At 37.3% G+C, this 27,988-nt stretch overlaps 2 protein-coding genes across 2 annotated transcripts; both read left to right on the top strand.

The window, feature by feature from the left end:
• Window positions 1-361: 361 nt before the first annotated feature.
• On the top strand, window positions 362-9,079 carry crata (carnitine O-acetyltransferase a). Its single transcript, XM_073839700.1, has 14 exons — window positions 362-505; window positions 1,421-1,699; window positions 1,795-1,913; window positions 3,855-3,908; window positions 4,040-4,205; window positions 4,365-4,539; window positions 5,861-6,039; window positions 6,164-6,264; window positions 6,364-6,483; window positions 6,593-6,715; window positions 6,846-6,981; window positions 7,891-7,953; window positions 8,067-8,204; window positions 8,338-9,079. The coding sequence occupies exons 1-14, from the start codon at window positions 479-481 to the stop codon at window positions 8,551-8,553; spliced, it is 1,896 nt and encodes a 631-aa protein (XP_073695801.1). The 5' UTR covers window positions 362-478; the 3' UTR covers window positions 8,554-9,079.
• Window positions 9,080-10,373: 1,294 nt separating this feature from the next.
• On the top strand, window positions 10,374-27,744 carry fkbp15a (FKBP prolyl isomerase family member 15a). The gene is given in 23 exon segments (XM_073840055.1): window positions 10,374-10,438; window positions 12,905-13,011; window positions 13,122-13,200; window positions 13,293-13,362; window positions 13,445-13,519; window positions 13,609-13,707; window positions 16,741-16,890; window positions 17,318-17,386; window positions 19,793-19,936; window positions 20,033-20,164; window positions 21,083-21,202; window positions 21,318-21,402; window positions 21,508-21,587; window positions 21,855-21,942; window positions 22,075-22,181; window positions 22,268-22,366; window positions 22,444-22,538; window positions 23,401-23,468; window positions 23,687-23,818; window positions 26,291-26,431; window positions 26,434-26,570; window positions 27,259-27,402; window positions 27,488-27,744. Coding segments are annotated over 23 exon segments (2,442 nt in total). The 3' UTR covers window positions 27,644-27,744.
• Window positions 27,745-27,988: the final 244 nt, after the last annotated feature.

Raw genomic sequence — 27,988 nt, 5'->3', positions numbered from 1 at the left:
GTTGGAGAATGAGCCTATTTCCAAAAAAAGTGGACTGTTCCTTTAGGGATGGATGCACTTTATTGGCCTTGTTTTGGACTGTTGACAAAAAACACCCACCCATTGCAATTATAGAGCTTGGAAGTGCCAGAATAATTGTTAAAATAACTGCGATTGCATTAATCTGAAAGAAGGAAGTCATATACACATAGGATGCCTAGACAATGAGTAAATAATGGGCTGATTTTCATTTTTGGGTGAACTATCCCTTTAAAGTCTGTGGAAAAACCACAGACTTGGCAACACTGATAATGACGCAAAAGGGGCTTGGCTTTGTTTTTGTCAGTCCACCGCCGACTAGCGGTGAATTGCAGCAGCGCAACAGTGATGGCGCTCATGGTATTTCTGCAGCTCACACTCGGTGGACTCTGACCGCAACTGATCATTTCTGTCCCTCCTCTCAGGCCTTGATTTGGGGGCGTTTAAGTGAACTTCAGTTATGTTGGGCATTCTTGCCAGGACGATGGTGAGTAAACCAATACAAATGGCTGAGATTTTAAACATAGTTTGAACGTTTATTTGACATAAACAAGGTTAGCTGACAGCCTGAGCCGAGTGCATTATTGACATTCAGGTTGTTTATACTTAGCGGTAGTGCTAAGGACAGTAGGAAGTGCCGACACAGTTCATGGCAGTGATAGAAACAGTGTTCACTGACAGTTGTTTAAATACTTATAAATGCACCTAACAAATCGTGTGAATGTGTAAATAGTCTCTAATAAAGCTCTTTAGTTTTTAATGACAGCGGAAGAATTATATTACATGTTGCATTGGTAGTCATGTGCTGACTCATGTGTTTTACATTTGAGTATTACATATAACATTTCCAGTTATTTATAAATGTTTGGCTATATTAGCTTGTTAATGTATACTTGTGTAATTTATTAGGACTAATATAATAATGTTTACAAAGACTAAGAGCAATGCCAAAATATCATATATGTGACCCTGGACCATAAAACCAGTCAAAAAGGGTAATTTGAAAATCTGGAATCTGAGGGTGCAAAAAAATCAAAATGCTGAGAAAATCGCCTTTAAAGTTGTCCAAATTAAGTTCTTAGTAATGCTTATTACTAATCAAAAATGATATTTTGATATATTTACAAAATATCTTTATGGAACATAATCTTTACTTAATATCCTAATAATTTTTGGCATAAAAGAAAAATCTATAAATTTGACTCATACGGTGTATTTTTGCCTATTGGTACAAATATACCCATGCTACTATGATTGGTTTTGTGGTCACATACGATCTATTTCCAAGGTGAAACTGAACTAAAAGGTTATTATAATATATACAAAAGCTATATTATATCTATGCATCTTTATCATCTATAATGTAATACAGCTGGTGTTATATCATTTGGGATATTTTTAGGTCAAGGCTGGCATGGTGAAACCCTCCGGCCTGGTAAAGCCAGTGTCAGTGACACGAATCGCTGGTCGATACTTGGCCCACCAGGAGAGTCTTCCTAAGCTTCCAGTGCCACCACTGCAACAAACATGCGAACGCTATCTGGCTGCCCTGACCCCCATCGTGGACCCAGAGGAGTTGAATCAAACCCGGAAACTGCTGGAGGAGTTTCAGAAGCCAGGTGGTGTAGGAGAGAGACTACAGAAAGGCCTGGAACAACGAGCGAAGAAGCTGGAAAACTGGGTAAAAACTTGTGCCCATTGTGATCGGCCAGACTAGCTTTTTTTAATGGCCTTATTTTTGTGTCTCAATTGTCTCTCTATCTTTTCCACTGCTAGCTCTCTGACTGGTGGTTACAAATAGCCTACCTAGATTACCGGATGCCTGTTGTTGTCCATTCAAGTCCTGGGGTCGTCCTTCCCCGTATGGAGTTCAGTGATTGTCAAGGCCAAATGAGGTCAGACCAGTGTGTCTACACAGTTTTAAAAGAAATTGATTCTCATACAGTGATTTAAAAAAAATGTTTTATTTATATTTATTTGTTAATATATTTTGCTTAAAATACCCAAATAGTTTTTTTAATACATATTTATGAACCTGAACACTATATTTTACTTAAAGTCTAACATTTTTATATTGTAAGATATGAATACACACTACTAGTCAAAAGGTTTTGAACAGGAAGATTATTAAAGTCTCTTCTCACCAAGCCTGCATTTATTTGATCCAAAGTACAGCAAGAACAGTACAAATTGGAAATATTATTACTATTTAAAATAACTTTTCAATTTTAATATATATTTTATTTCATCAAAGCTGAATTTCAGCAGTGTCACATGATCATTCAGAAATCATTCTAATATGCTGATTTGCTGTTCAAGAAACATTATTATTATTATTATTATTATTATTATTATTATTATTATTATTTAAAACAGTTGCATAATTTGTTTTTCAGGATTCTTTGATGAATAGAAGATCCAAAGATTAGCATTTATCTAAAATAAAAAGCTTTTGAAACATTATCCAATATAACATTCAAAAGCTTGGAGTCAGTATCATTTTTGGGGGGGGAAAGAAATTATAGAAATTAATACTTTTTTGTTTTAGCAAGGATGCTTTAAACTAATCAAAAGTGATGATAAAGAAATTTATAATGTTTCAAAAGATTTCTATTTCAGATAAATGCTGTTCCTCTGAATTTTCTATTCATCAAAGAAACCTGAAAAAAGTCTACTCGGTTTTTAACATAATAAATGTGTTTTGAGCATTTAAATATTGGAATGATTTCAGAAGGATTGTGTGACTGGAGTAATGATGCTACAAATTCAGCTTTGAAATCACAGAAATAAATTACATTTTGAAATATATTTAAATAGAAACCAGTTATGGGGGCAGCCGTGGCCTAATGGTTAGAGAGTCGGACTTGTAACCCAAAGGTTGCGGGTTCGAGTCTCAGGTCCGGCAGGGATTGTAGGTGGAGGGAGTGAATGTACAGCACTCTCTCCACCCTCAATACCACGACTGAGGTGAGTCCCTTGAGCAAGGCACCGATCCCCCAACTGCTCTGGGTGTGTGTTCACGGTGTGTGTGTTCACTACTGTGTGTGTGCACTTGGATGGGTTAAATGCAGAGCACAAATTCCTAGTATGGGTCACCACACTTGGCCTCACGTCACCTCCTTTCCTTTCCTTCCTTTATTTTAAATAGTAAAACTATTTCACAATATTACTGCTTTTTCTATATTTTGGATCAAATAAATGTATAGATAGCTATAAAACTGATAAAAGTCATGCAGTGAAAAACACTTTATGTTATGTATTTATATATAAAATATATTTGTATTTTAACAAATACATTTATAGATATTTATGACCCAAATTGAAGTCGCACTTTATTTTTGTGTTTTTTAATTTTATATATTTATTAATATATTTTACTTTAAAATGTATACATTTTCTCAGTATTTGTGCTCCCTCTGGGAATCAAAACCACGGCCTTGGTGTTGCTACTGCCAGTTTGCCAGTTACAAGAACTTTAAAACATAAATATTATTCAGCGGTCATTCACCTGAATTAAATCCACAGACAGTGACCCATAGTGGCTTTACTGCAGGGTGAAGCAGTTGTTTTCAGTTACTTCTATGATGACCTTTATACAGACTAACCCTCTCTTGCCAAGTTGAGTCAAGTTGAGAGTGCAAACTGTTGCTCTCAGTAAAGTGCTGGCCTAAAGCCAGTCTCCCCACATTAACTATAATGACAGCTTTCACATGTGACTGCTAAAACTGGTCACAGATCAGCAAAGGCACAGCAGGCGCTACTGTATTTAAAGTAGAATAATTCATTGGTGTTAAACTTGTTCAAAATGACTGTAAGAAGTATTTTTTTCCTCACAGATATGCTGCTAAATTAATCGCTGGAGTTTTAGATTTCAAGAGCATGATTGACAAGTGAGTGACATATTACCTACTTTGCCTGTACAATCATAAGTCATTCAGTTCTCTATTACTATTGATTGAATGCTTGAGTGTATAAAGTTCAGATGGTCCAGTCAGACATAATGTCTTTCCTTTTTGATTAGTGAAGCATTGCCATTGGAGTATCTAGGCGGAAAGCCACTCTGTATGAACCAGTACTATCAGGTGCTCTCGTCCTGCCGGATCCCAGGAACAAAGAGGGACAGCGTGGTCAACTATGCCTTGGACAAGAGACCCCCCACACATATCACTGTAGTGCACAACTTTCAGGTCAGTGCCTGTTCCAAAATATAACAGTCCCTGTTTCAAAAGTAACTTGTGATAGGTGAATTAAAGAAAACATTTAAATTAGGATCTGTTAGTACAATACAACTTACTACTTGATAATGAAGCATCTTTTTAACTTGTTCTTTTTATCTCGTTATGCAGTTCTTTGTGCTGGATGTATACAACAGTGATGGCACGCCACTGACCGTAGACCAGATCTACATTCAGCTGGAGAAGATCTGGAACTCTTCTTTACAGACCAACAAAGAGCCTGTTGGCATCCTCACCTCCAACCATCGCAACAGCTGGGGCAAAGCTTACAACAACCTTATTAAGGGTGGGCACTGCCAACAATTTTTATTTTTAGCTATACATATTAGGGCCAGATTTACTAAACAGGGCAAATTAGTGTCAGAATGCAATTCCAAAAAAATGCTGATGGGAGGGGAAAATTCTGGGTGTGATTTACTGACAATGCACACATTAAAGAAAACAGACACAGCATATCATTTCCATAATGACTAGCGCAGTCTACCAAGAGCAGCGCAAATTACTGCCTGCTTTAAGACATTTTGGGCATTAAATAATACCAGTAATTTGATGAGTGCAAATATTTGTAGCTCACGTTGCGTGATTCATTTTAATACTCTGCTCCCATAAATTTTGTGTCTGAAAGCGAAACTCTTACAAATGCATATTCAATAAGGTCAGGCGCAAAATAACTGTCCACGACTTTTCGTTGATAATTCTTCACTGCACGTTTTTAGTAAATCCTGACAGTAGTATTTGTGGAAAAAAGTATTTCTCAGCTTTTATTTACGTTTGAACAAAAAGTGGCATGTCCAAAATTATTCATAACCTTTGCAAACTGTCACAGTCTATGGGAAAATCCAAAGTTCTATACCATTCCAAATAGTCCAAGCAGTTCTAAAGCATCCTAATTACCCTGATTCATTGGGAACAGCTGTTTTAATCAACTCAACAGGTGAAAAACAGAAGCTCTCTGCTGTCGGTTTGTGGACAGTCATGGTTCTTGTAAAAAAAAAAAAACTTGCTGGTTGAATAAAAGTAACTAAGTCAGAATTTGCCAGGGGTATGAACAATTTCGGGTTTGACTGTATATTCAGCCAAGACACATTTAATTGATCTGACATTTATCATTTTACAGATATAATAGAATAATGTTCTACAAGCTTTCAGTTCATAAAAAAAAAATAGGATTAGGGTTAAATTTAGGGTAGGGGTATCAAACAGCACCTGATTACTGGACTAAGTTATCTTTTGCATCTGACTGTGCTAAAATTGTTAAAAATACACAGTTTACATATAAGCACAGTTGGTTATGTTTAAAGTGAAAGTAAATAGTTGAAAGAAAAAAGGATTCTTGCCTGTAAATTGAGTAGGTAAAGTGAAAGAATGGCAGACATTTATGCCAAAGGCCACTTTGGCCTAAATGTCTGCTATTCTTTTTAATTTAAGATTTTGTTTCCTTGTAATGCTTTGTTTTTAAAATAAGGAAATCGGTTTGTCTGTTCTGCTCAGTCAACTTGGGATATAGTAAAACCAACATAATAATCAAATAATCGTGATTTTGCTGAAAAAAATTGTGATGTGATGTTTTTGCCTGATCGCCCTCTCGTTTTTTGTGTCGCTTTCAGATAAAACAAATAAGGAGTCTGTGAGAGCCATTCAGAAGAGTATCTTCACGGTCTGTCTGGACGCTCCCATGCCACGGGCGTCTGATGACATGTATCGCACCCGTGCTGGAGTTCAGATGCTGCATGGAGGGGGAAGCAGGTGGAATAGCGGAAATCGCTGGTTCGACAAAACATTGCAGGTTAGACCCCCCATGCGTTGTGTGAGGATTCTAACTGAGAAAATTAAGCCTAAATCACTGATGTTGACGCATAAATAGATCAAGTACAAGATCCTGATACTGTCATGATTAATACTGTTTGTAGTTTATTATTGGAGAGGACGGGACATGTGGGCTGATCTATGAACACGCCCCAGCTGAGGGCCCTCCCATCGTGTCACTGATCGACCATGTGGTGGAATACATGTAAGATTAACAATGATGAAATGTAAAAAAAAAATGTTTTCCCATGGCAAGATTGTAAGCATGGCTTACGCAGCTAAGATTTACGACATCATTTTACAGGAAGAAGTCAGAGATGGTCCGTACCCCAATGGTCCCACTGCGTATGCCTCAGAAGCTTCGTTTCACCATCACACCAGAGATCAAAAATGACATTGAGGATGCCAAACAAAACATGAACATGTAAGAAATTGAGATATCCCACATTTTGATTGATTGATTGATTGATTGATTGATTGATTGGATAAACAACTTGTTGAAGGTTTGAAGGTTCTGTTCTCCTTCTATGCAGCATGGTGCATGACTTGGACGTGAAAGTCAATGTGTTTCCTCATTTTGGCAAAGACTTCCCAAAGTCGCAGAAGATGAGCCCTGATGCTTTTATTCAGGTGGCTCTCCAGTTGGCGTACTACAGGTAAACTACCAGCACTGCCATTAATGGTATTTGCGGTAATTATTTCTTAACTGTAACATCCTTCTCTTGTTAATAAGAAGTTAATGATCATTTAGCTTATTCAGTTGATTCACAGACTTAACTGTTTCAGGATTTACAAGCGCTGTTGTCCTACCTATGAGAGCGCTTCCCTCCGCATGTTCAGACTGGGCCGAACAGACACTATACGCTCAGCCACCATTGACTCAGCCAATTTCGTCAAGGCCATGGATGACCCAGCCAAACATGTACGGTCAACTCTAGTAGACATGAGAGTTGAATTCACATTATACTACAGTTCAAAAGTTTGTGGGTATATTGTTTTTTTGGAAAGAAGTTAAAGGGATAGTTCACGCAAAAATAAAAATTATGTCATTAATTACTCACCCTTATGTCGTTCCAAAACCGTACGACAAAGACAAAGGACAAATTAAGATATTTTTGATGAAATCCGAGAGCTTTCCGACCCTGCACAAACAGCAATGCAACTGAGATGTTCCAGGCTCAGAAAGGTAGTAAGGACATCATTAAAATAGTCCATGTGACATCAGTGGTTCAACCTTACTTTTATGAAGCTACGAGAATACTTTTTGTGCATAAAGAAAGCAAAGAAAAATTACTATATTCATTTTTTTCTTCCTTGTCAGACGCTTGTTTGACAGCCACGACTGACACGGAAGAGAAGAAATTGTTAAATAGCCATTAATTTTGTTTTCTTTGTGCACAAAAAGTATTCACATAGCTTCACATAAAAGTAAGGTTAAACCACTGATATCACATGGACTATTTTAATGATGTCCGTGCTACCTTTCTGGGCCTTGAATGTGTCAGTTGCGTTGCTGTTAATGCAGCGCCAGAAAGCTCTCAGATTTCATTAAAAATATCTTAATTTGTGCTACAAAGTTGAATGAAGGTCTTAAAAGTTTGGAACAACATGAGGGTGAGTAATTAATGACAAAATGTTCATTTTGGGGTGATTTATCCCTTTAAAACTTCTACCAATCCCAAACTTTTAAACCATAGTTTACATCACTTTATAAATATTTTGCTATGGAGCTTGCTTTTTTGATTATCAATATTAAAATCATCCTATTATTGCATGTGTACATTTGATCCAGCATGAAAGAAAATGTAACTCATCTCACTTTGATTGACAGAACACAGAGAAAGTGGCTCTGCTGGAAAAAGCAATTAAAGCACACAGAGCTTACACAGACATGGTGAGTAAATACATACTGGTGATGTTCAGCTGATCAACAGTAAGGATGTGTATTTAATTATTGTTCTGGACTAAGTATATTCCTCATTCTCCATCCTGTGTGTGGATGTGCAGGCAATCCGAGGTCAAGCCATCGACAGACATTTGCTCGGACTGAAATTGCAGGCTATTGAGGACCTGGCTGCCCTGCCGGAGATATTCATGGATACCTCATATGCTGTGGCACTGCATTACAACCTCTCCACCAGCCAGGTACTGTCAAACAGCTCTCTGGTCACTGCTAAAATGATATTGCTGTTAAACTAAAATCACCAGATCATGTAAAACTCATCTTCTTACATATGATTGAATTGTACTTTTAATTTTTCCACTCTTTCACTCCCAGGTGCCAGCTAAAACTGACTGTGTGATGTGCTTTGGCCCGGTGGTACCAGACGGTTATGGTGTGTGCTACAACCCTATGGATACCCACATTAACTTTGCAGTCTCTGCTTTCAACAGCTGCCAGGACACTAACGCAGCACATATGGCCCAAGGGCTAGAGGATGCTCTGGTAGACATGAAGACTGTCCTGGAGCGGACTCCCAAAGCCAAGCTTTAAAGATGATTATGTCAATTACACTTGTTCTTTGACAAGTTTAGTCAAGACATTTCAGTTTACAACTGCACCCAAACAGGAATTTTAAGTAGAGATTTTATTTAGTATTTGACCAGTCCAAACCAGAGTTGCCTGGACGCCATTGGACTGTGGTCTTTAATGAGCCTTAACACTAAATAATAATCTTTAAATTTTTATTTAATTATGTGTTTTGGCGTTCTGTTTGTTAAACAGATAAAAAAAAATCAATTAGGTTTGTCAACGGGTTTTGCCGATTTACTTTCGTTGTAATGAGTTCACAGTACAGAAAATGTACCTGATGCATAATAGTGAACCTGTGATTTAAAAAAAAAAAATAAACTTTTGTGACTCTTCATTGTATATTAGATATTAAATGTAATCATACAAATAAATGTTTTGATGTCAATGTAAATAGTGACATTTGCACTATTAAATAGCCCTTTGTTCTTTGTACCCTGTTGTAAATTTGCACATTAACATGCTTTTAATAAATATCTACTCTTTTAAATTCTGTTTACAATATTTTTTTTTATTTTTTAAATTTGGGTGTGGTGATTATTCGTCATAATTTGTTCTTGTGCATAACAATGTTTTTGCCATTTACTGCTGTCTTCTTTTTGTCTGTCTAATGTTGTACAGTGGTGACCAAAATTATTAGAACACTAGTATTTTCACCAGCAAAAAAAATGGTTTTAAGTCAGTTATTTCTGTCTTTTGCTGTAGTGTGTCAGTAGGAAAACATTCATTTTGCCATTAATTGTAATAATCCAGTGTCTGACAACAGCCAGTGCTCTACACAGAGATCTGATCTTATCATCATCCAGTCTGTCTGGAATAACATGAAGAAACAGAACAAACTGAGACAGACTGGCAATGCAAAAGGAGGGTCACATTAAATATTGATTATTTTTGACAGCATCCTCATTTTACAGCATTTTTATTAGTGCCTAGAACTTTTAACAGTACTGTAGCTTTGCAGGTAGGTTTCTTGAGGCATCTTGGAGATTGTTGCTGTTCTTCTGGGTTTAGTCTGTCTCAGTTTGTTCTGTTTCTTCATGTCATTCCAGACAGACTGGATGATGATGATGAGATGTGGAGCACTGGCTGTTGTCAGACTCCTTGTGCAAACAAAAATCTCACTGGGTTATTACAACTAATGGCAAAATGAATGTTTGGAAATGTAAACTGATATTTCCTACTGACACACTACAGCAAAAGATAAAAATAACTGACTCAAAATCATTTTTAGCTGATGAAAATACTAGTCTTCTAATAATTTTGGCCACCACTGTAAATGTATGTAAAATATCACTGCAGTTTTTTTTTGACTATTTACTCTCTGCCTTGTTACATATATATATAAGAAATGAGTAACCTTTTTTATGGTCTGGTTTACCTTTCAGTAACGATGCTTTTTTTTTTTTACAACATCACATTTTGTTATAGGCTTTTCTAGATCAAATAAACAATAGTTTACATTTTGTTGATTCAATATTTAAAAAAATCATTGACATTTTTGTCACAATCTCTAAAGGTGTGGTTCAATCAGTGACCCCTAGGAGTCCCCAATTGATCCCCGATTATCTGTCACTCGTCACATGCTCTTGTGTGTGTTATCAGGTATATTTTGTGTGTGTGTGTGTGTGTGTGTGTGTGTGTGTGTGTGTGTGTGTGTGTTATGCTGTGTCCTCCCGTTTACCTGTGCTCATTATATCCCACAAGAACAGAATGTTTGTGCATATCAACTCGCTCACAGAAGCCAGCGCTGTTGACTCAGTTGTGCGATACTCAGAAATTATAGTATGGAAAAAATTAAAGACATTATTCCTGATTATAACGACGGAGACTTTTTGTGTCCTAAAAGTGGGTAAGTGTGAGAAAAGAATATGGTATCGTGTTGTTGTCGCATTCATAGCCTAATCTTGGCATCAACATACGTTAAATAACGTATTTTAGGAATTGTAAATTAATTACTATAGCTATAGGCATATATAATTAGGCTAATATTTTTTAAACGATACACCAATGAGGTGAGGTCTCGTTCTTTACTGTATTGTAACCTGACTGTGTCCTATTGAGTTCAAGCTGTGATTTTCTACAAGCTTTATTGAATGTGTTTAGAGTAAAATGGTGTTTTTATTAACCGTCCAATTTTAATATAACAGTAACATATTTAAGAGAGAAGGTTAATGTATCGTTTTCCTTACATTCGTTAATTAAAGCTTTGTCCCTCATTTTTCTTATATTACTCCATATCCTGTCAAAGAAATTCTAATGGTTTTTCATTTCCTGATAACACTAAGAATAATTTCACATTTACTTTTCTATCTTATCAAATGTTATTGATGAAAGGAATGTAGAACTAAACATAGGTAATACAGAACAAAATCTCAACTCTAATTTCAGAGATAATGTCAAAAAAGCCAAGACAGTATAGCTGTGTTGTATATGTGACCCTGGACAACAAAACCAGTCTTAAGTAGCGTGGGTATATTTAAAGCAATAGCCAAAATTACATTGTATAGGTCAAAATCTTTCTTTTATGCCAAAAATCATTAGGATATTAAGTAAAGATCATGTTCCGTGAAGATATTTTGTTAATTTCCTATCGCAAATAAATCAAAACTTAATTTTTGATAAGTAATATGCATTGCCAGGGGCGTAGCAGCCAATTTAAAAGTGGGGGGGGGACAGTATGGTGATCTTCATACAGTATAATAAATTCTAAATAGAAGAACAATGGGCATTTTACAGCACCAAAGTGGCAATTTGAGGACACCCAAGAGATTTGCGCTGTGATTGGCTAAATGTTAGTTCACTCAAATCTAAGTAACAAATCAGAGAACAATGGCGGAAATATTGGTGCTAGGTCAAAAAAAGTGCGGGGGACATGTCCCCCCCGTCCCCTCCGGTTGCTACGCCCCTGTGCATTGCTAAGAACTTCATTTGGATAACTTTAAAGGCGATTTTCTCAACATTTAGATTTTTTTGCACCCTCAGATTTTGTGGTCTAGGGTCACATATTCTTATTGTATATTCTTTCTTTCTTTCTTTCTCAAATTTTAGGTTAACAGTTTGACATTGAATCAACCTCCCTATCTACATAAAAGGGATTTTAAGAAAAGAAGGAAGTTTCAAACTCCAAACTTAGTTTAAAAGTACAAAAGTGTTTTTTTCCTAATGTGACTGGAATTTATGTTGAAAGTTCTGATTTTACTTAGACATTTAGGCCCAGTTTCACAGACAGGGCTTAGACTAAGCCAGGATTAGGCCATAGTTCAATTAGGACATTTAAGTCATTTTTATAAACATGCTTAGAAAAAAACATTACAGGTGTGCATCTTGAGACAAAACAAAGGCACTGATATATTTTAAGATCAATCAGTGCAATTTTGTTTCAGTTGAAACAGCTCAGACTTACAACTCAGACTTTTTTCTTTGGCCCATTTCATTTTCCGCTTGTTGAAACCACGTTGATGAGGTGAGGCTCCTCCTTCAATAATTTAATTCACATGTTAGTGATTACAGTGCATTTCATTTGGGCTGCTTCAAAGCTGTACCCACTGTAGCTGATCCCAACCAAGACAGGAAGAAAAAAGGAGGAAGATTATATATATATATATATATATATATATATAATTTTTTTTTTTTTTTTTTTTTTTGAGGCTTCTTAGCCTGTTCCTCAGTGACAGAAAGCTGGCGGCCATGTCAGCTGTGTGGGACACTGACTATCTGTGGAGGGAGGTCCAAGGGTCAGTCTAATAATGTGTCTTCTTTCATGTGGATTTAATCATAGATGCTAGACAGGACCATGTTGTCCTGCAATTGTAGTTTTATTTCATGCTGATCCAGTGATTCTTATGTGCATGCCATCAATGTAGTGACCTGTTGTCATTTTAATGGTAAATAATATTTTAAAATATTAGCATGTACTGTTGAACTTTCTTGCATCACTGTTGACAGTGTATTTTCAACAGGCAGCATCTGGATATTTTAGCATGGCATCTGTGGAGGGGTCCAATGTTCTGTCAGAGCATTTGCTGTGTAATTTCCACATCACATAAATAATTCTTCTGCTGTTTTGTTGATTGAAAGTCTGCATAGATGGTTTTCAACAGAGTAGTGAATTCATAGCTTGCTTTGATACATTTAAAATATTCATTAGGATATAAAATCACTACAGATAAGATAAATATTAAAGGCAGTTTGAAGGCTGTAAAACATTAAATGTGTGTGTGTGTGTGTGTGTGTGTGTGTGTGTGTGTGTGTGTGTGTGTGTGTGTGTGTGTGTGTGTGTGTGTGTGTGTGTGTGTGTGTGTTTGCACTCCTATAGGGCAAAGTTGGCCTCTCTCTTTGGTCTGGACCGAGCAGAGAATCAGGGAAATGAGTCCTTCCAATTCACTGCCCCTAAACAGCCAAAAAAGTCCTGTCCCATATTAGGTAGGTGGTATGGCAAATATTTGCATTTTGGCACAATTTCATGTTCCAATCATTTTGAATCTTAATGTGTGCACATAATTGCTAATGTTTTAATCAGTGTTTTTCTTTAGGCCCGCCTCCTCAGAAGCCAGTCGCTCCACCATGTGCTCCAGCTGTGCTGTTTGCTACAGCTGTTCATGCCTTCAGCTTGTTAGTATGAAAATGGCAATTAACGGATGTTTACAAACTTTGAATTAGCATTAGTTTACAAATTTCTTAAATGAGCTTTGATTTTCTACCAGTGTGAATGGACAATACGTGAAGCAAGGCAAGATAGGAGCCGCTGTTTTAGGAAACCATGTCACCAAAGAGGTAAAAGAAGCTAATTAACAGAAGCTAATGTGCATTTTCTTTGGTCATTCTTTTAATCATTTTTCTTGGTCTGCTCTTATAGTACAAGATTCTGTTGTATGGCAGTAAGCAAAAGCAGATCACAACAGCTAGAATCCATCATGGATTTGTTCTCACAGTGAGTGTTCATTCTATTGTATTCTGTTTTATTCTATTCTATTGTGTTTTGTTTTGCTGCACTCATCAACTCTTCATACCTGTCCACAGGTTCAGCCCTGTAACTATGTCACTTTCTATGATGGCCAGCAACAGAACTGGTCTTTAATGTTTGACTCTGAAAAGTCCATGCCTGAGTTCTGTAAGGAGGTAATACTTAAACTCAATTATTTGTTGAACATAAAAGATGGATGCATTCAAAGGAAATTCTGGTTTTGGAATAAATTATTCTGTTTCTCAAAGTTTGCCTCTTATTTACTTTAGAGCAGGGGTTTTCAAACCTGTCCTGGAGCCTCCCCTGCCCTGCACATTTTGTATGTCTCCCTTATTAGGCACACCCAATTCAGGTCTTGCAGTCTCTACTAATGAGCTGATGATTTGAATCAGGTGTATTAGATGAGAGAGACAAGCAAAATGTGCAGGGCAGGGGAGGCTCCAGGACAGGTTTGAAAACCCCTGCTTTAGAGCTCTAGGGTTCTGCAAAATTGTTACAATGCAAACATTTTTTTTTTAAATTTCAAGTCCCCCGTAGTCAGAGGCGAACCAAGGTGAAGTGGGGGCCCCAGGCAAAATGAATAGATGAGGCCCTTCTAAAAGATTATTTCATTAATATATCTTTGTTACCTAAATACACATTTATACAACATACAAAAAGTAGTCAAAACACATAATATAACATAGTTTATTTTTTTAAACAAAGTGCATATTCTTTAACAAAATATTAATCTAAAACCTTAAAGATACTGAACAATCTTCTTATTTACAGTAATGGATTGTCACCTTAAAAATGGTGCTTACGAGCCTTAGCTACAGCAAATGCTGTCACTATGTCCTCCATATTCAAAGACCTTCGTATATTCCGTTCAATTGTTTTTTTATCTAAAGATTTTTTTTCCTCCCAACAAAACAATGCAACTGCCCACACTGCAAATACATGGCTTGAGAACAAGTTCATCAGGCTCATGTTTGGCCTGGTCAGACTTCAGTTTTAAACCCTATACAAAATATTTGGTCACTGTGTAGAATATTGACTATTAGTTCACTGTTAGTTGACAATTATGTTAACTCAACTATTTTAATGTAGAAAAGCTAAATAAAAAATGTCAACTAAGTAAATGTAATGATATTTATTTAAATTGTTTTGTGAGCTCTCCACTGGCAGCAAAACACAGTATCAAAACTTGCCAAGTCTGATGTTCTGCCCTCCAAAAGCAAAGTACAGTAACTACACATTTGGTCAAAATTGAATTGAGGCTTAAAATGGACTTTGTGACAACTGTTTTGTCTCGTGGCAAAGTCTCCTGGTTCAATTTTGTTCAATTTTGTCCCATTTCAGAGAAAAAAGAGTGTTTGACTAGCTGTCAAAAAACTTTAGAGGAACTCTCCACTTTTTTTGGAAATAGGCTCATTCTCCAACTCCCCCCGAGTTAATAAGTTGAGTTTTACCATTTTGAAATCCATTCAGCCGTTCTCCTGTTCTGGCGATATCACTTTTAGCATAGCTTAGCATAGATCATTGAATCCTATTAGACCAATAGCATCACGTTCAAAAATGACCAACGAGTTTCGATATTTGTCCTATTTAAAACTTGACTCTTCTGTAGTTATATCGTGTACTAAGACCGGTGGAAATGCAAAGCTTCAATTTTCTAGGCTGATAAGATTAGGAACTTCACTCCCATTCCGGCGTAATAGTCAAGGAAGTTTGCTGCCGTAATAAGGCTGAAGCAGGAGCAGTAATACCACACAGCACATGTGCAAATGCTAAACTAGCTGGGAACTCATTTCTGATAATACTCCGCCTGCTTCGGCCATATTACGGCAGCAAACTTCCTTGACTATTACGCCGGAATGGGAGTGTAGTTCCTAATCTTATCAGCCTAGAAAATTGAAGCTTTGCATTTCCACCAGTCTTAGCACACGATTTAACTACAGAAGAGTCAAGTTTTAAATACAATAAATATGGAAACTCGTTGGTCATTTTTGAACGCGATGCTATTGGTCTAATAGGATTCAATGATCTATGCTAAGCTATGCTAAAAGTGATATCGCCAAAACAGGAGAACGGCTGAATGGATTTCAAAACGGTAAAAATCAACTTATCGCGGGCTATGTTATGTCGGAACTCGGAACTGGGAGTACATCGATCTAGTACGAGTTCACGGGTGGGAAATCACGGGTTTGACTGCCGTTCCAGTGCACTTTCACGGGTAGAAGATTGGAAAAACACAGCATAACTCTACTCCCTTTGCCTCAATGCTGCATTCCAGGCAGGTCTTTGAGCTCGTAAATCACCACTTTAAACCACGACTCACGACTTTGTAGCGTTCCAGGCAAGTTACGCCAAACTGCCTGGGTGCATTTATTAATTATTATTATTTTTATATTATTATTAAATTGACTGCACCGTTATATTATCCTAAGCTCTATTTTTCCACTGTGTACTACTTGCATAAACACCGCATCCATAGGGGCTGACATTGTTGTTTCGCAGGCTATGTTACGTTAGAGCTCGGAACTGGGAGTACATCGATCTAGTACGAGTTCACGGGTGGGAAGTAACGGGTTTAAAAATGGTAAAAATGCCTCTTTTATAGCTACCGCTATAAAACTGTTTTTACTAGCGGACAACTACAGTGGATACTGTAACATTCGTTAAAGTTACTTACTTGATGATGTTGTGTCCTCAAAATGCCCCGAAGGCTTGAATGCAGCCTAGATAGTGATTCCAGGTCACGCCCGCGAGCGTCTGAAGTGCAGACGCCAATGCGGGAGAAGTGCTTCTTACTCCGGCAACTGTTGCCGGGAGTTATTATTCTAGTTAACGGTTAGTAGTTAGCGGCTTTGCTCTATTTAATTTTTGGTTTTGTGCTGGTAAATCCTATTGGTATATTATGCATGCTAATGATATGAATCTAACAATTGACGTGATTGGTTAATGAATTTTGTGACGTAGCAGAAAAAGGGCTGTTTCAAAATACATTTCTGGGATAGCCTTTGGGAAACCACAGTTTTAAGGAGAAAATACTAAGCAATAGTGTTGATTAATGTATTGGCACATGGTTTGTCTAAAAAAAGCATATTAAAAATGCCACATATACAAATAAACAACACAAACAACTTGATTTTCACTACAGGGGATTTTAATTTGACAAATGGACTATTTATTTTCCTGTTTCTCAGGTGTGTGTGGCCCGGTGGAACAGTGAGGCTTCGTCAGACTCTCTGGTTACTCAGGACCTGGTCCATGGAGAAGGTCAAGTTGTTAATATTGGGGACACAGTGGAGGTGGCCTATTCTGGTTGGCTATTACAAAACTATTCTTTAGGACAGGTGATTATTTTCAACTTTGTAATTGTTATTTGTAAACGCATTATGGCATTTTTGTACAGACCAAATAAACTGTATCAAAAATGAAAGTGATATTAAATAAATGTTAAAGTATTTACAGCATCTTTAACTCTAGAGAAGCTTCTATTCATAGTAAATAGTGCTGAGTGGAATCACTAGGCTACTTTTCCTAAATGTACACAGTATGCTCTTGATTTTTTTTACTTAAAAGTTCTTAAAATGTAATTGAGCACATTTAGCACACAGCTCACTGTGCACATTCTTGTTGATTAGTCACAGCTCAATATAAGTCATGCACCCGTTGAACTAATCAGTAAACAGGCTATTTAAATGAGTTTCTTTGGCATGTTTGCTATGCAGCTGAGGATCTATAAATGTGAAAGTTCAGTGTCTCTGTCTGTTTTTTCAGGTATTTGATTCCAATCTGGGGAAAGAAAAGCTGCAGCGAGTAAAGCTTGGAGCAGGCAAAGTTCTGAGGGTGAGCAACTCTTGATCATGTGACTGTGACCACAGTATTGCTTTAAAATGATTATTAAGGTGGTCATCGGATGCCTATTTTCCACAAGTTGATATGATTCTTTAGGGTCTTAATGTAAAGTCTATAACAAACTTTGATAATTTCTCAATGGTAGTGTAAAACAACACCCATTTTATATTGTCAAAAACAGCTCTTTTCACAATGACTCGCTTTGGTGCATGTCACTTTAAATATTGCTGTAACAAGCAGCTCTCTTTGTGACTGTTAACTTCAAGCGATGCCATAGAAGAACCATTTTTGGTTCCACAAAGAACCATTCAGTCAAAGGTTATTTAAAGAACCATCTCTTTCTCACCTTTTTATAATCTGAAGAACCTTCTTTCACCACAAAGAACCTTTTGTGAAACAGAAAGGTTCTTCAGATGTTAAAGGGGTCATCCGGTGCCACATGCACTTTTACAAGCTGTTTGTGTGTTAGGAGTGTGTGTACACAACCACCCTAGAATGACAAAGATCCGCCCAGTAGTTTTCTTTTAATTTAGTAAAATAATTTGCCCCTTCTCATATCGAGCCGTTCTCAGATGCCTGTCCTTGTGGTGTAACACCGACAGAGGCCGCTCCTGCGATAGTTGATAGACAGCAGTGTTTTAGCATAGACCCGCCCTGAGTGTAAACTGACAGCACTGAGGGAATGTGACCGCTGATCTATCTAAATGGGTTAACGTTTACACGAATCATTTGTGTGAACCATACTCACCATACTGCTTTATAAACGAGGGTCAGTATAAAGCTTAGCTTTGTAACTAGATGGTTTAAAACGGTGTCTGTTAATGATTAAGATGTAACCTTAACGAAATACCTGCAAACGTGTTTACAGCCCGCAACTGCATATGAGTAAAGACTGTAACACTCACATATATGTATTTCAATATAAGGACGGAGTAAGTTGTGTTAACCGATCACTTTTATGCTCTTGTTCAATTAGCTATACCTCAGTAAACACACCGCGTTCGTCTCTGTACCACAGTAAACACATCACGTTCAGCTCTGTACCACAGTAAACACATCACGTTCAGCTCTGTACCACAGTAAACACAGTAAACACACCGCGTTCAGCTCTGTACCACAGTAAACACATCACGTTCAGCTCTGTACCACAGTAAACACAGTAAACACACCGCGTTCAGCTCTGTACCACAGTAAACACATCACGTTCAGCTTTGTACCACAGTAAACACATCGCGTTTGTATCTCTCTCAGTACTCTACCCTGCCAATACATATAAAGATAAATCAAAGTGACATTAAAGGTTGTATCAGCGATTTCAAGCCTGAAACATAAAGTGTCAAATTCAGCTGACCTTTCTTCATGATCCGCTCGCTGCCTGCCCCATAAATCGACTGTCACACAAATTAATGGGGCAGGCAGCGAGCGGATCGTGAAGAAAGGTCAGCTGAATTTGACACTTTATGTTCAGGCTTGAAATCGCTGATACAACCTTTAAGTTTACTAACCATTCAGACACGTCCAGTATAAGCCGTAATTGCCGAACTTCTTTGCGGGTGTCATCTTGTTTCGGTTCCAACTCCGGTTTTTAAATTAAATTTTAAATGGATGGGGTTGTACAGTGTCTTCAAAGCCCCCTCAAGTGCCATTTTCCCCCAAACTATACAACTATACCCCCAACTGTTGTCTAGGCAACACCCCGTGTGCTATGTAATGACACGCCCCACACAACTGAGGGGCGGGGTGAGCAGAGGTTCATTAAATTTAAAGGGCCAGGTACTGATATCGCTTGCTGAGAACAGAGGCATTTTTACCAGGTAAAATTAGTGTGTTTTTTTACACTACCACAGAGAATTTTTAATCAAAGTATATTACAAACTTTTCATTATGACCCTAAAGCATCATATTAACTTGTGGAAAATGGGCATCGGATGACCCCTTTAAAGGTTCTTTATGGAACCATTTAGACAAAAAAGGTTCTTCTATGGCATCGTGAAGCACCTTTATTTTTAAGAGTGTAGGGGACATTCTTGTCTACTCCTGCTTGGGCGTCGAAACAATGGTGGACTGTTTACAGCTTACTCAGGGTGGGTCGATGCTAAAATGATCATGTCAGTCAACAATCGTGGGAGGGGCCTGTGCAAATCTACATCACTCTGCCAAGAATCAGTGAATGGCTTGATTAAGCAAAGTGGTTATGATTTATAGAGATTAAAAAACACACTAGGTGGATTTTTATCATTATAGGGTGGTTGTGTACACACATTGACACATTTAAATTCAAACAACTGTAAAGTGAATTTTACATCTGATGACCCCTTTAAAGAAATGTGTAACAGAAAAACTGGTAGTTCTGTCAGCTGTTGTGCCATCAAGGCCTTATGTTGCTTTTTCTCACAGGGATGGGAGGAAGGGATGCTTGGTATGCAGAAAGGAGGTCGACGGCTCCTTATTGTCCCTCCTAATATGGGTTATGGGTCAAAGGGTGTCCCTAACTATGTGCCAGCAAACAGCACTGTGGTCTTTGATGTTGAGATTCATAGAGTAAGGCACTGACAGTGTGAATATAATTTAATATGCCAGTAGCAAACATCTGTAATCTCTCTCTAACTCCTTTTTTGTATATTTATCTACATGTAGGTTAAGTTCTCCAAAGACCAAATTAGTCGGAGATCAGTTGACACCTTCAGTACATCTCCAAGCACCTGTTCCGACACTCAGAGTGAAGAGAACTCCAGGCAATTGGTCACTGATACAGATGAGTCAAAGTGTGTACAGAGAGGATACCTTTGGATTGTTGATGTTGATATTTAACTTCACAGTTCATTCTATCTTCAAAAAACAGAATGTAAAAAATTATCTTAAGTATTTTTGTAATTTAAAAAAATCAATGCATCCATAAAACAAAATCATTTAGCTAAATTGTGTAAGATATATCGAATTATATTTATTTTTCTTACCCAATTGGCAAAAAAAAAAAAAAATTATCTGACAAACTGAACAACATTTAGCAAGTTTTAATGCTTAAAAAAATTACTCACCCACGTCGTTCCACACCCATAAGGCTTTTGTTGACCTTTAGAACACAAATTGAGATATTTTTGATGAAATCCGAGAACTTTCTGACCCTAAATAGACAGCAACACAACTGATATGCTCAAGGCCAAGAAAGGTAGTAAGGTCATTCTTAAAATAGTCCATGTGACATCAGTGGTCCAAAGTTGTATTTTTGTTTTCTTTGTGAACAAAAAGTATTCTCATAGCTTCATAACATTACAGTAGAATCACAAATGTCACGTGGACTATTTTAACAATGTCCTTACTACCTTTCTGGGCCTTGAATGTGGTAGTTGCATTGCTGTCTATGCAGGGTCTCAAATTTAATCAAAAATATCTTAATTTGCATTCTGAAGATGAACGAAGGTCTTTTACAGGTTTGGAACATCTACATTTTAATTTTTTTGGTGAAATATTATTTTAAGACACACATCCATAAGCTGACTTTTATGAATTTTATAGAAGTTACTGATCATTTGTTTTCAGAGACAAAGCTCCTAAGATGAAGGTGGAATCTGAATGCTTGACAGTGAGTAATACTTTCTTCTTTTTTTTTTTACATTTAGACAGATGCTATGTGCCTAAAGCAGCTAAAATGCTAACGCTCCAGCTATATTTTGTTCTTTCTTGTAGAGTACAGGTGCTTCCAAAGCCAAGCTGATCTCACGTAAAGCCAAGATGGGTCAACCCATGCTTCCCTTTCTACCTGGGGCCATTCCAGCTCAGCCCGACCCAAGCGATTCAGAAACAGAGGTCAGGAGAATTGGAGTGTATATGAATGTAATGCTATTTAAATCTCAGATTTGCTTCTTGAATGGCCTGTGATGTAAAAGCACAACTATAAACTCTATTATGTCTCTTTGTGCAGGATACCAGTGGATTGATTTGTGATCCCTCTCTTTCACATTCCCCTTTTCCAAAACCTGCACAAAAGCCCTGCAGTTCTCCATCTTGTATGTGTAAAAACAGTCACAAGTAATCAACCCCTCAATATTAGTTAACTCTTTTTAATAACAGCTGACAGGATCTTTGTTTTCGTGTATTGGTGTTTGTTGTAGTGTCGTATCAACCTGGTGATGCTCAGAAACAGGAAGCAGTACCACCACAAGCAGACTCAAATACTAGTCAAGGCTTTCAGGTGAGTAGGGTTTGACACTATAACCAAAAATGCTATTTCAAGAAATTGCTGTTCTTTTGAACTTACTACTATTCAGGCAGCGCTGTTTTTAAATTGATAAGGATTTTTTTTTTTTACCAAATCAGCATATTAGAGTGATTTCTGATTGATCATGTGACACTAACGATTGGAGTAATGACTGCTGAAAACTCAGTTTGCATAACAGGAATGAATTAAAATGTAAAATATATTAAAATAGAAAAACTTTCTCTTTTTTTGGATCAACAGCCATATTTCTTAGGACAAAATCCTTATTTTCCAACACAACTAGACTCATTTACCTCAATCTACCCATCCCAGCAAATTCCATACCAAGGTAAGATCTGAGCCTATTACTTTTTGTGCACGCAGTACTTGCTGACATATATGACATTTTATTTTAATAATCAATTAATGCATGCTATCACTGGAAGTTTTTCACTGAATGCAAACATTTTGTTTAAAATAGCACCTGATATCACATCATTCTTGATGTCTGACGCTCGCCAACATAATGCAGAAATTCTGCTGGCTATTGAAAAGTTGGCACGCAGAATGGACCAACTGACCTGCAAGGTATATTTGTGCAATATAATTTATTTTTTTATATTTTTTATTAGTTCTTATAAGATTAGAACTGAGATTTGATTTATTATTTTCAGGTGGATGAGTTGCAAAAAGAGGGTCGCTACTCTTTCAGACTCTCCTCCGTGTCCTTAGAGACAAACATGATCCTACACAACATTCAGAGAATCATTCAGGTTTGGATATAAGGATAAGGATCTTTTTGTTATTTAAATGCAAATAAATAGGCTTTTAAATGGCATCTGTGTTTTAGGACAGTATGTGTCTGAAAAAGGAAGTTCTGGAGAAGAGTTCTCAGGTGGAGGAACAGAACCGCAAAACAGGGGAGCTGAGTGAAGAGAAAAAGAGGTGTGTTCTACTGCTTTCTTCACACTCCAGTTTCCTGCTTTCCAGTGAGATTTAAAGGGATGATTTACCCAGGCTTTTCCAAGCTTATATAATGACAGTGAATGGCTGTTAAGATTTTGAAGTAAAATAAAGTGCATAAATCCATCATAAAAAGTACTCCGCGTGGCTCTGGGGGGTTAATAAAGAACTTCTGAAGCGAATCAGTGCGTTTGTGTAAGAAAAATATCCATAATATTTCAAACTTTATAAACTACAATTTCTAGCTTCCGCTAACTGTGGTATGCACATTCACGAGAGAGTGGCATTCCAGCAGATGACGTAGGAAGTAGAAAATAAAGAGGTGAACTTTATTTGACAAAATAAAGAGGTGAATTTGGTGACAAATGCGGAGGTGACTAACGCAGAATCATAGAGGAGAGAGCAAAACAAAATACCGGTCATGAATTAGTAGTACAAAACCAGGATTTGTAAAGAGTAAATTATTTCGATATAAGCCAAAAGGAGACTGGTTTTTCTGGAGCTCACGTTTTACATCATTTTCTGGAACGCCACTTTCTTGTGAACGCACATATGACAGTTAACGTAAGTTAAAGATTATGGTTTATAAAGTTTTAATATGGATGTTTATGTCACACAAATGCATCAACTCGCTTTATTAGCCTTTATTAGTCCCATGGAGCCGTGTGGAGTAGTTTTTATTATGGTTGGATGCACTTTATTGGACTTCAAAATCTCAACACCCATTCACTGCCATTATAAAGCTTGAAGGGCCAGGGTATTTTTTATATATAACTCTAATTATATTTAAAGGCAAACAAAAGTACATTGACACACAACCAATTGGTGTATTCTGTGAGTGCAGGTATATGGAGCTGCAACACAACCAGACATGCCACCTTCAGGCTAAACAGCAAAAGGTACAACAGACATGTGGATTTATTTAATTATGCAATGTTTGTTTATTGGCTTAGTATATTGTAATTTCATTTCTGTTAAACTTATGTGTTGTATGTTTAATTGGTTGCTTTGTTTCCATGTTGATCTTATTGTAGGTGTGTGCTGGTGAATTGTTTGATCAGAAAAAAATGCCTTAAATCATCTCTTTCAGGTTCATTTATCTGGGGAATTGGGTTCCTCCACCACACAAGCTTATCAGCTGCAGCATGAGGTACTGAATCTCCAGCAGAGGGCGACAGAGATTCAAGCTGAGCTCAGGGCAGCCCTGGAGGACAAACACAATCACTGTGCTCAGATCAGCTTTCTGGAGGCCCAGGTGGAAGGTGATCACAATATTTCATTCAAGTTTTATCTCTACTCATAGAATTATTAATTTACTCATCCCTATGTCATCCAATGTCTTTCTTTCTTCAGTCGAAAAGAAATTAAGGTTTACTAAATTAAGGTCCACGATTTTTCTCCATATAGTGGACTTCAATGGGGACCAGCGGATTGAAGGTCCAATTTGTAGTTTCAGTGCAGCTTCAAAGGGGTCCACAAGATCCCAGCCAAGGAATAAGGGGCTAACCTACTGAAATGATCGGTCATTTGCAAAAAAATTAAATTTATATACTTTTAAACTACAAATGCTTATCTTGCAGTGATGTAGGCAGAAGTACCTACCCAGGGTTTACAAAACAAACGTGCAAAGAAAGTCAGCTCCCTTTACAAAAAAGCAGTACAACGATGACAGACGATTTTGAAGTTGGAAGAGAAAATGAGATTGAGTTTTTCGCCCTACCTTTTTGAACCAGAGTACACAGATGAAGAGCTAACCACGCGTGACCTTTCCAACGTGATTGCATAATGTGTGTGAAAACGTAGAGCTATGCAACATGAGCATTTGTGGTTAAAAAGTATATCATACATTTTTTTTTTTTTTTTAAGAAAATTACCTATCGTTTCGCTAGATAAGACCCTTATTCCTCGGCTGGGATTGTGTAGAGCCCTCTGAAGCTGCACTGAAACGGCAATTTGCACAACCCATTGATCTACACTAAGGTCCACTATACGGAGAAAAATCCTGGAATTTTTTCCCTTAAAAAAGCTTAATTTCTTTTTGACTGAAAAAGAAAGACATGAACATGATATGGGGGTGAGTAAATTATCAGGACATTTTTATTCTGGAAGTGAACTAATAATTTAACATCTGTGTTAGACATTTTAACTTTTAAAAACTGGCGTAGCTGTGTCGTTTTGAGTGGGACAAAAATCCTAAACTAGCACATTCTCTACAAATAAGATTTTTTTTAAAAAGGTACTTAACCTTTTTGAGTCCCCCCCATTGTTCACAATAATGTTCAAAGGCGCCATCACTTTCCAGCTGTTCATAAATAAAAATTATGGATCAAGTCATCTTGAGGCCACCTGGGGTCCGTTCTTCGTACCTCGCTAACTAAGTTAGCTGGATTTGATTGTTGACGATTTGGCATGATCTTGGATTGTTTGGTTCTTCGAAGCTCATCCTGGACTTGCTGTCATAGCAACAGCTCTGCAAGCTTAAACCTGCTCTGGAGCAGGTTTATTTCATGTAAACAGGATTTAGGCTGCGCTCCTGGCGGGTTATGATTGGTTGAAATGGCGAGGTCACATCTGATTGGTTAAAGAGCACGACTGACGCGGACTGACTCACGTGGGAAAAGAAAAGTATCTTGCAAGAAAGTGTATATATATGACAGGTTCCAAAAAATATTTGGCAGCACAACTGTAGATATTATCCAACATTGATCATTCTAATAATAAATCAGCATATTAGAGTGATTCCTGAAGGATCGTGTGACACTTAAGACTGGAGTAACAGCTGATCAAAATTCAGCTTTTCATCACAGGAATAAATTCTATTTCAAAGTATGTTAAAATATATTAAAAAAACAAAAACATTATTTTATTTTGTAAAAACAATTTGCAATATTACTGTTTTTTCTGTATTTTTAATCAAATAAATGCAGTCTTGATGAGCATAAGAGACTTCTTTAAAGACTATTACAAGTCTTACTGACCCCAAACTTTTGAACGGTAGTGTATAAAAAAATAAAAATATAAATAAAATAACATATCAAGGAAAAAACATGTAACATGGGCAGCATTAACGCGTTTAATTTGTTCACTACTTTTTGCCAGCCCTCTCTCCTTGCTTTTCCAGCCTTTGCAGTTTTCCCTTGCGTTTTAATTAAACTCTGAAACTCCTGAAATCCCTCAATCAAGAGTTCTTGCTCTGCTGCAGAAAAATACTGAGCGCGCTCCTTCGTCATGTTCGCCGACCAATCAAAGCGTTGCCGATCAATGTTTCTACTATCGATACGTAGCCCCTTTTAAGCCACCCAGTGATCTCAAATAACTTCATCCAGCTATACTAATCATCAACAACAGGTGCGTTCGGAGAACCGAAATAGCGAGCTCATAGTTAGCGCGATGATTTGATCTTGGATGTGTCATTTGATCCTGGATGTAGTAAGCGAGGTACGAAGAATGGACCCCTGGTGGGACCTGGTCCCCATTTGATAACAAAAATGTGGAAGAGTGTCTAGATCAGTGGCTCTCAATCCTGGTCCTGGGGGACCCCTGCTCTGCACATTTTGCATGTTTCCCTAATTTAACAATCATCAGCTCATGAGGAGAGAGATCCATGAACTGAACTAATCAGCTAATGATCTCAGTCAGGTGTGTTAAATAAGGGAGACATGCAAAATGTGCAGAGCAGGAGTCCCCCAGGACCAGGATTGAGAACCACTGGTCTAGATAATGTTTTTTTTTAGAGCTTGTGAAGCAAAGAGAACAGTCTGAGCAGCTGTGGAAGGCAGAGAAGCAGAAGTGCAAAGAAATGGAAGCCATTATACAAAACATGGATGGGGACATGAAAGATCTGAGGGGTGAAAAGAAGAATCTGGATCAGGTGTGTATAGTTTTTATAGGTGTGTATTTCAACCCGTCTAATTTAAATAATTGAAAAAGCATGAGAGAAGTCAGCAGGAGATCCTACAGCTCCTCATCCAGCTCAAAAAAGCCAAAGACTCCACTGAACCACTCATGAAGCAGGTATATTTACTTTTTATAGGGTTACTCCACCAAAAAAAAGAAATAGCTCGCATCATTTACTCATACTTATGCTGTCTTTCTTTAAATGAACACAAACAAGGATTTTTAGAAAAATAATTGGTCTTTGTGAGTCTAGTTGGCTGGTAGGATTGTAGGTTTAAAAAAATGAATTTCCATCATAGCAGCAGGCAACAGGGTTAGTAAATGAGAATTTTCATTTTTGGGTGGAAAAGCTATTAAAGGCTTACTCCACCCCAAAATGAAAAGTTTGTCATTAATCACGTTCCAAACCCATAAAAGCTTTGTTCGTCTTCGAAATACAATTTAAGATATTTTGGATGAAAACCCATTGACTGCCAAGTAAACAACACTGTCAAGGCCCAGAAAAGTATGAAAGACGTCATCAAAATAGTCCATCTGCCATCAGTGTTCAACCATAATTTTACGACGCTACGAGAATTCTTTTTGTACGCAAAGAAAACAAAACGAATGACTTTATTCAGCAATTCGTCTCCTTTCTAAAGCTTTTACGGATTTGGAACGACATGGGGGAAAGTGATTATTGACAAAATGTTCATTTTGGGGTGGTGTAAACCTTTAAGTTTAGATATTTTAGTATAAGAATCTAAACAACATCACAAAGTAATAAAAAGATGAGAGATAAAAAGCGCTTATTTTTATAGCAAAGTCTAAACCTGAAACTGAGCTGGTGTATCTGATGCAGGTAAAATGCGTGATGAATGGAGTGTTTCAGTCTCTCAGGACAGAGTTTGATTCGCAGGAGTCTTATAGTGGACACACAGTCCTTGAGATTCTCCAAAACACCATCAAGGTACTGTCCAACCAATCAGGTCAAGGTTTGATGACCATTTAGATAGTGGTTTCTGGTCTTGCTGACACCTGCTTTTCCTTTACAGAGTACCACCATGAAACTCCTCTCAGAACCTTGGGAGCTTGAATCAGACATAGATGAAGATAAAGTAGAGGAAGAGTACTTGTCTACTGAAGAGTGTTTGCAAACGGGAAACATGCAGAAGGAAAACAATGAAAGAGAGAGAAAAGGCCAACATTAAAAAAAAAACACCTGCAGATACTGTGGATATTACACTCCATTCAACTATAAGCATTGGTTCGCTTAAGGAGGCTAAATTATGTTCAATAAATGAGCAGCTTATCCTTTCCCATTGTTATGAAGCATGCAGTTCTTCAGTTATTTAACTAGAAGAACCCTGATCCATAACAATAGTGTCTTAACTATGACACAACTGGATATGACTAACAAGGTTGTAAGCCAAATAAAGTTAGCTAGATGCATATAAATGTAGTATTTGCTTAGTTTGTTTCAACATTTTTCTTAAGAGAACATTATCTAATTTAGTATTTACAGTTGAGGTCAAACGTTTACATACACCTCACAG

The sequence above is a fragment of the Garra rufa genome, chromosome 5 (genome assembly GCF_049309525.1).
Source record: "Garra rufa chromosome 5, GarRuf1.0, whole genome shotgun sequence".
In the NCBI taxonomy this organism is placed as follows: domain Eukaryota; kingdom Metazoa; phylum Chordata; class Actinopteri; order Cypriniformes; family Cyprinidae; genus Garra; species Garra rufa.
This window is presented reverse-complemented; position numbering and strand designations above follow the sequence as displayed.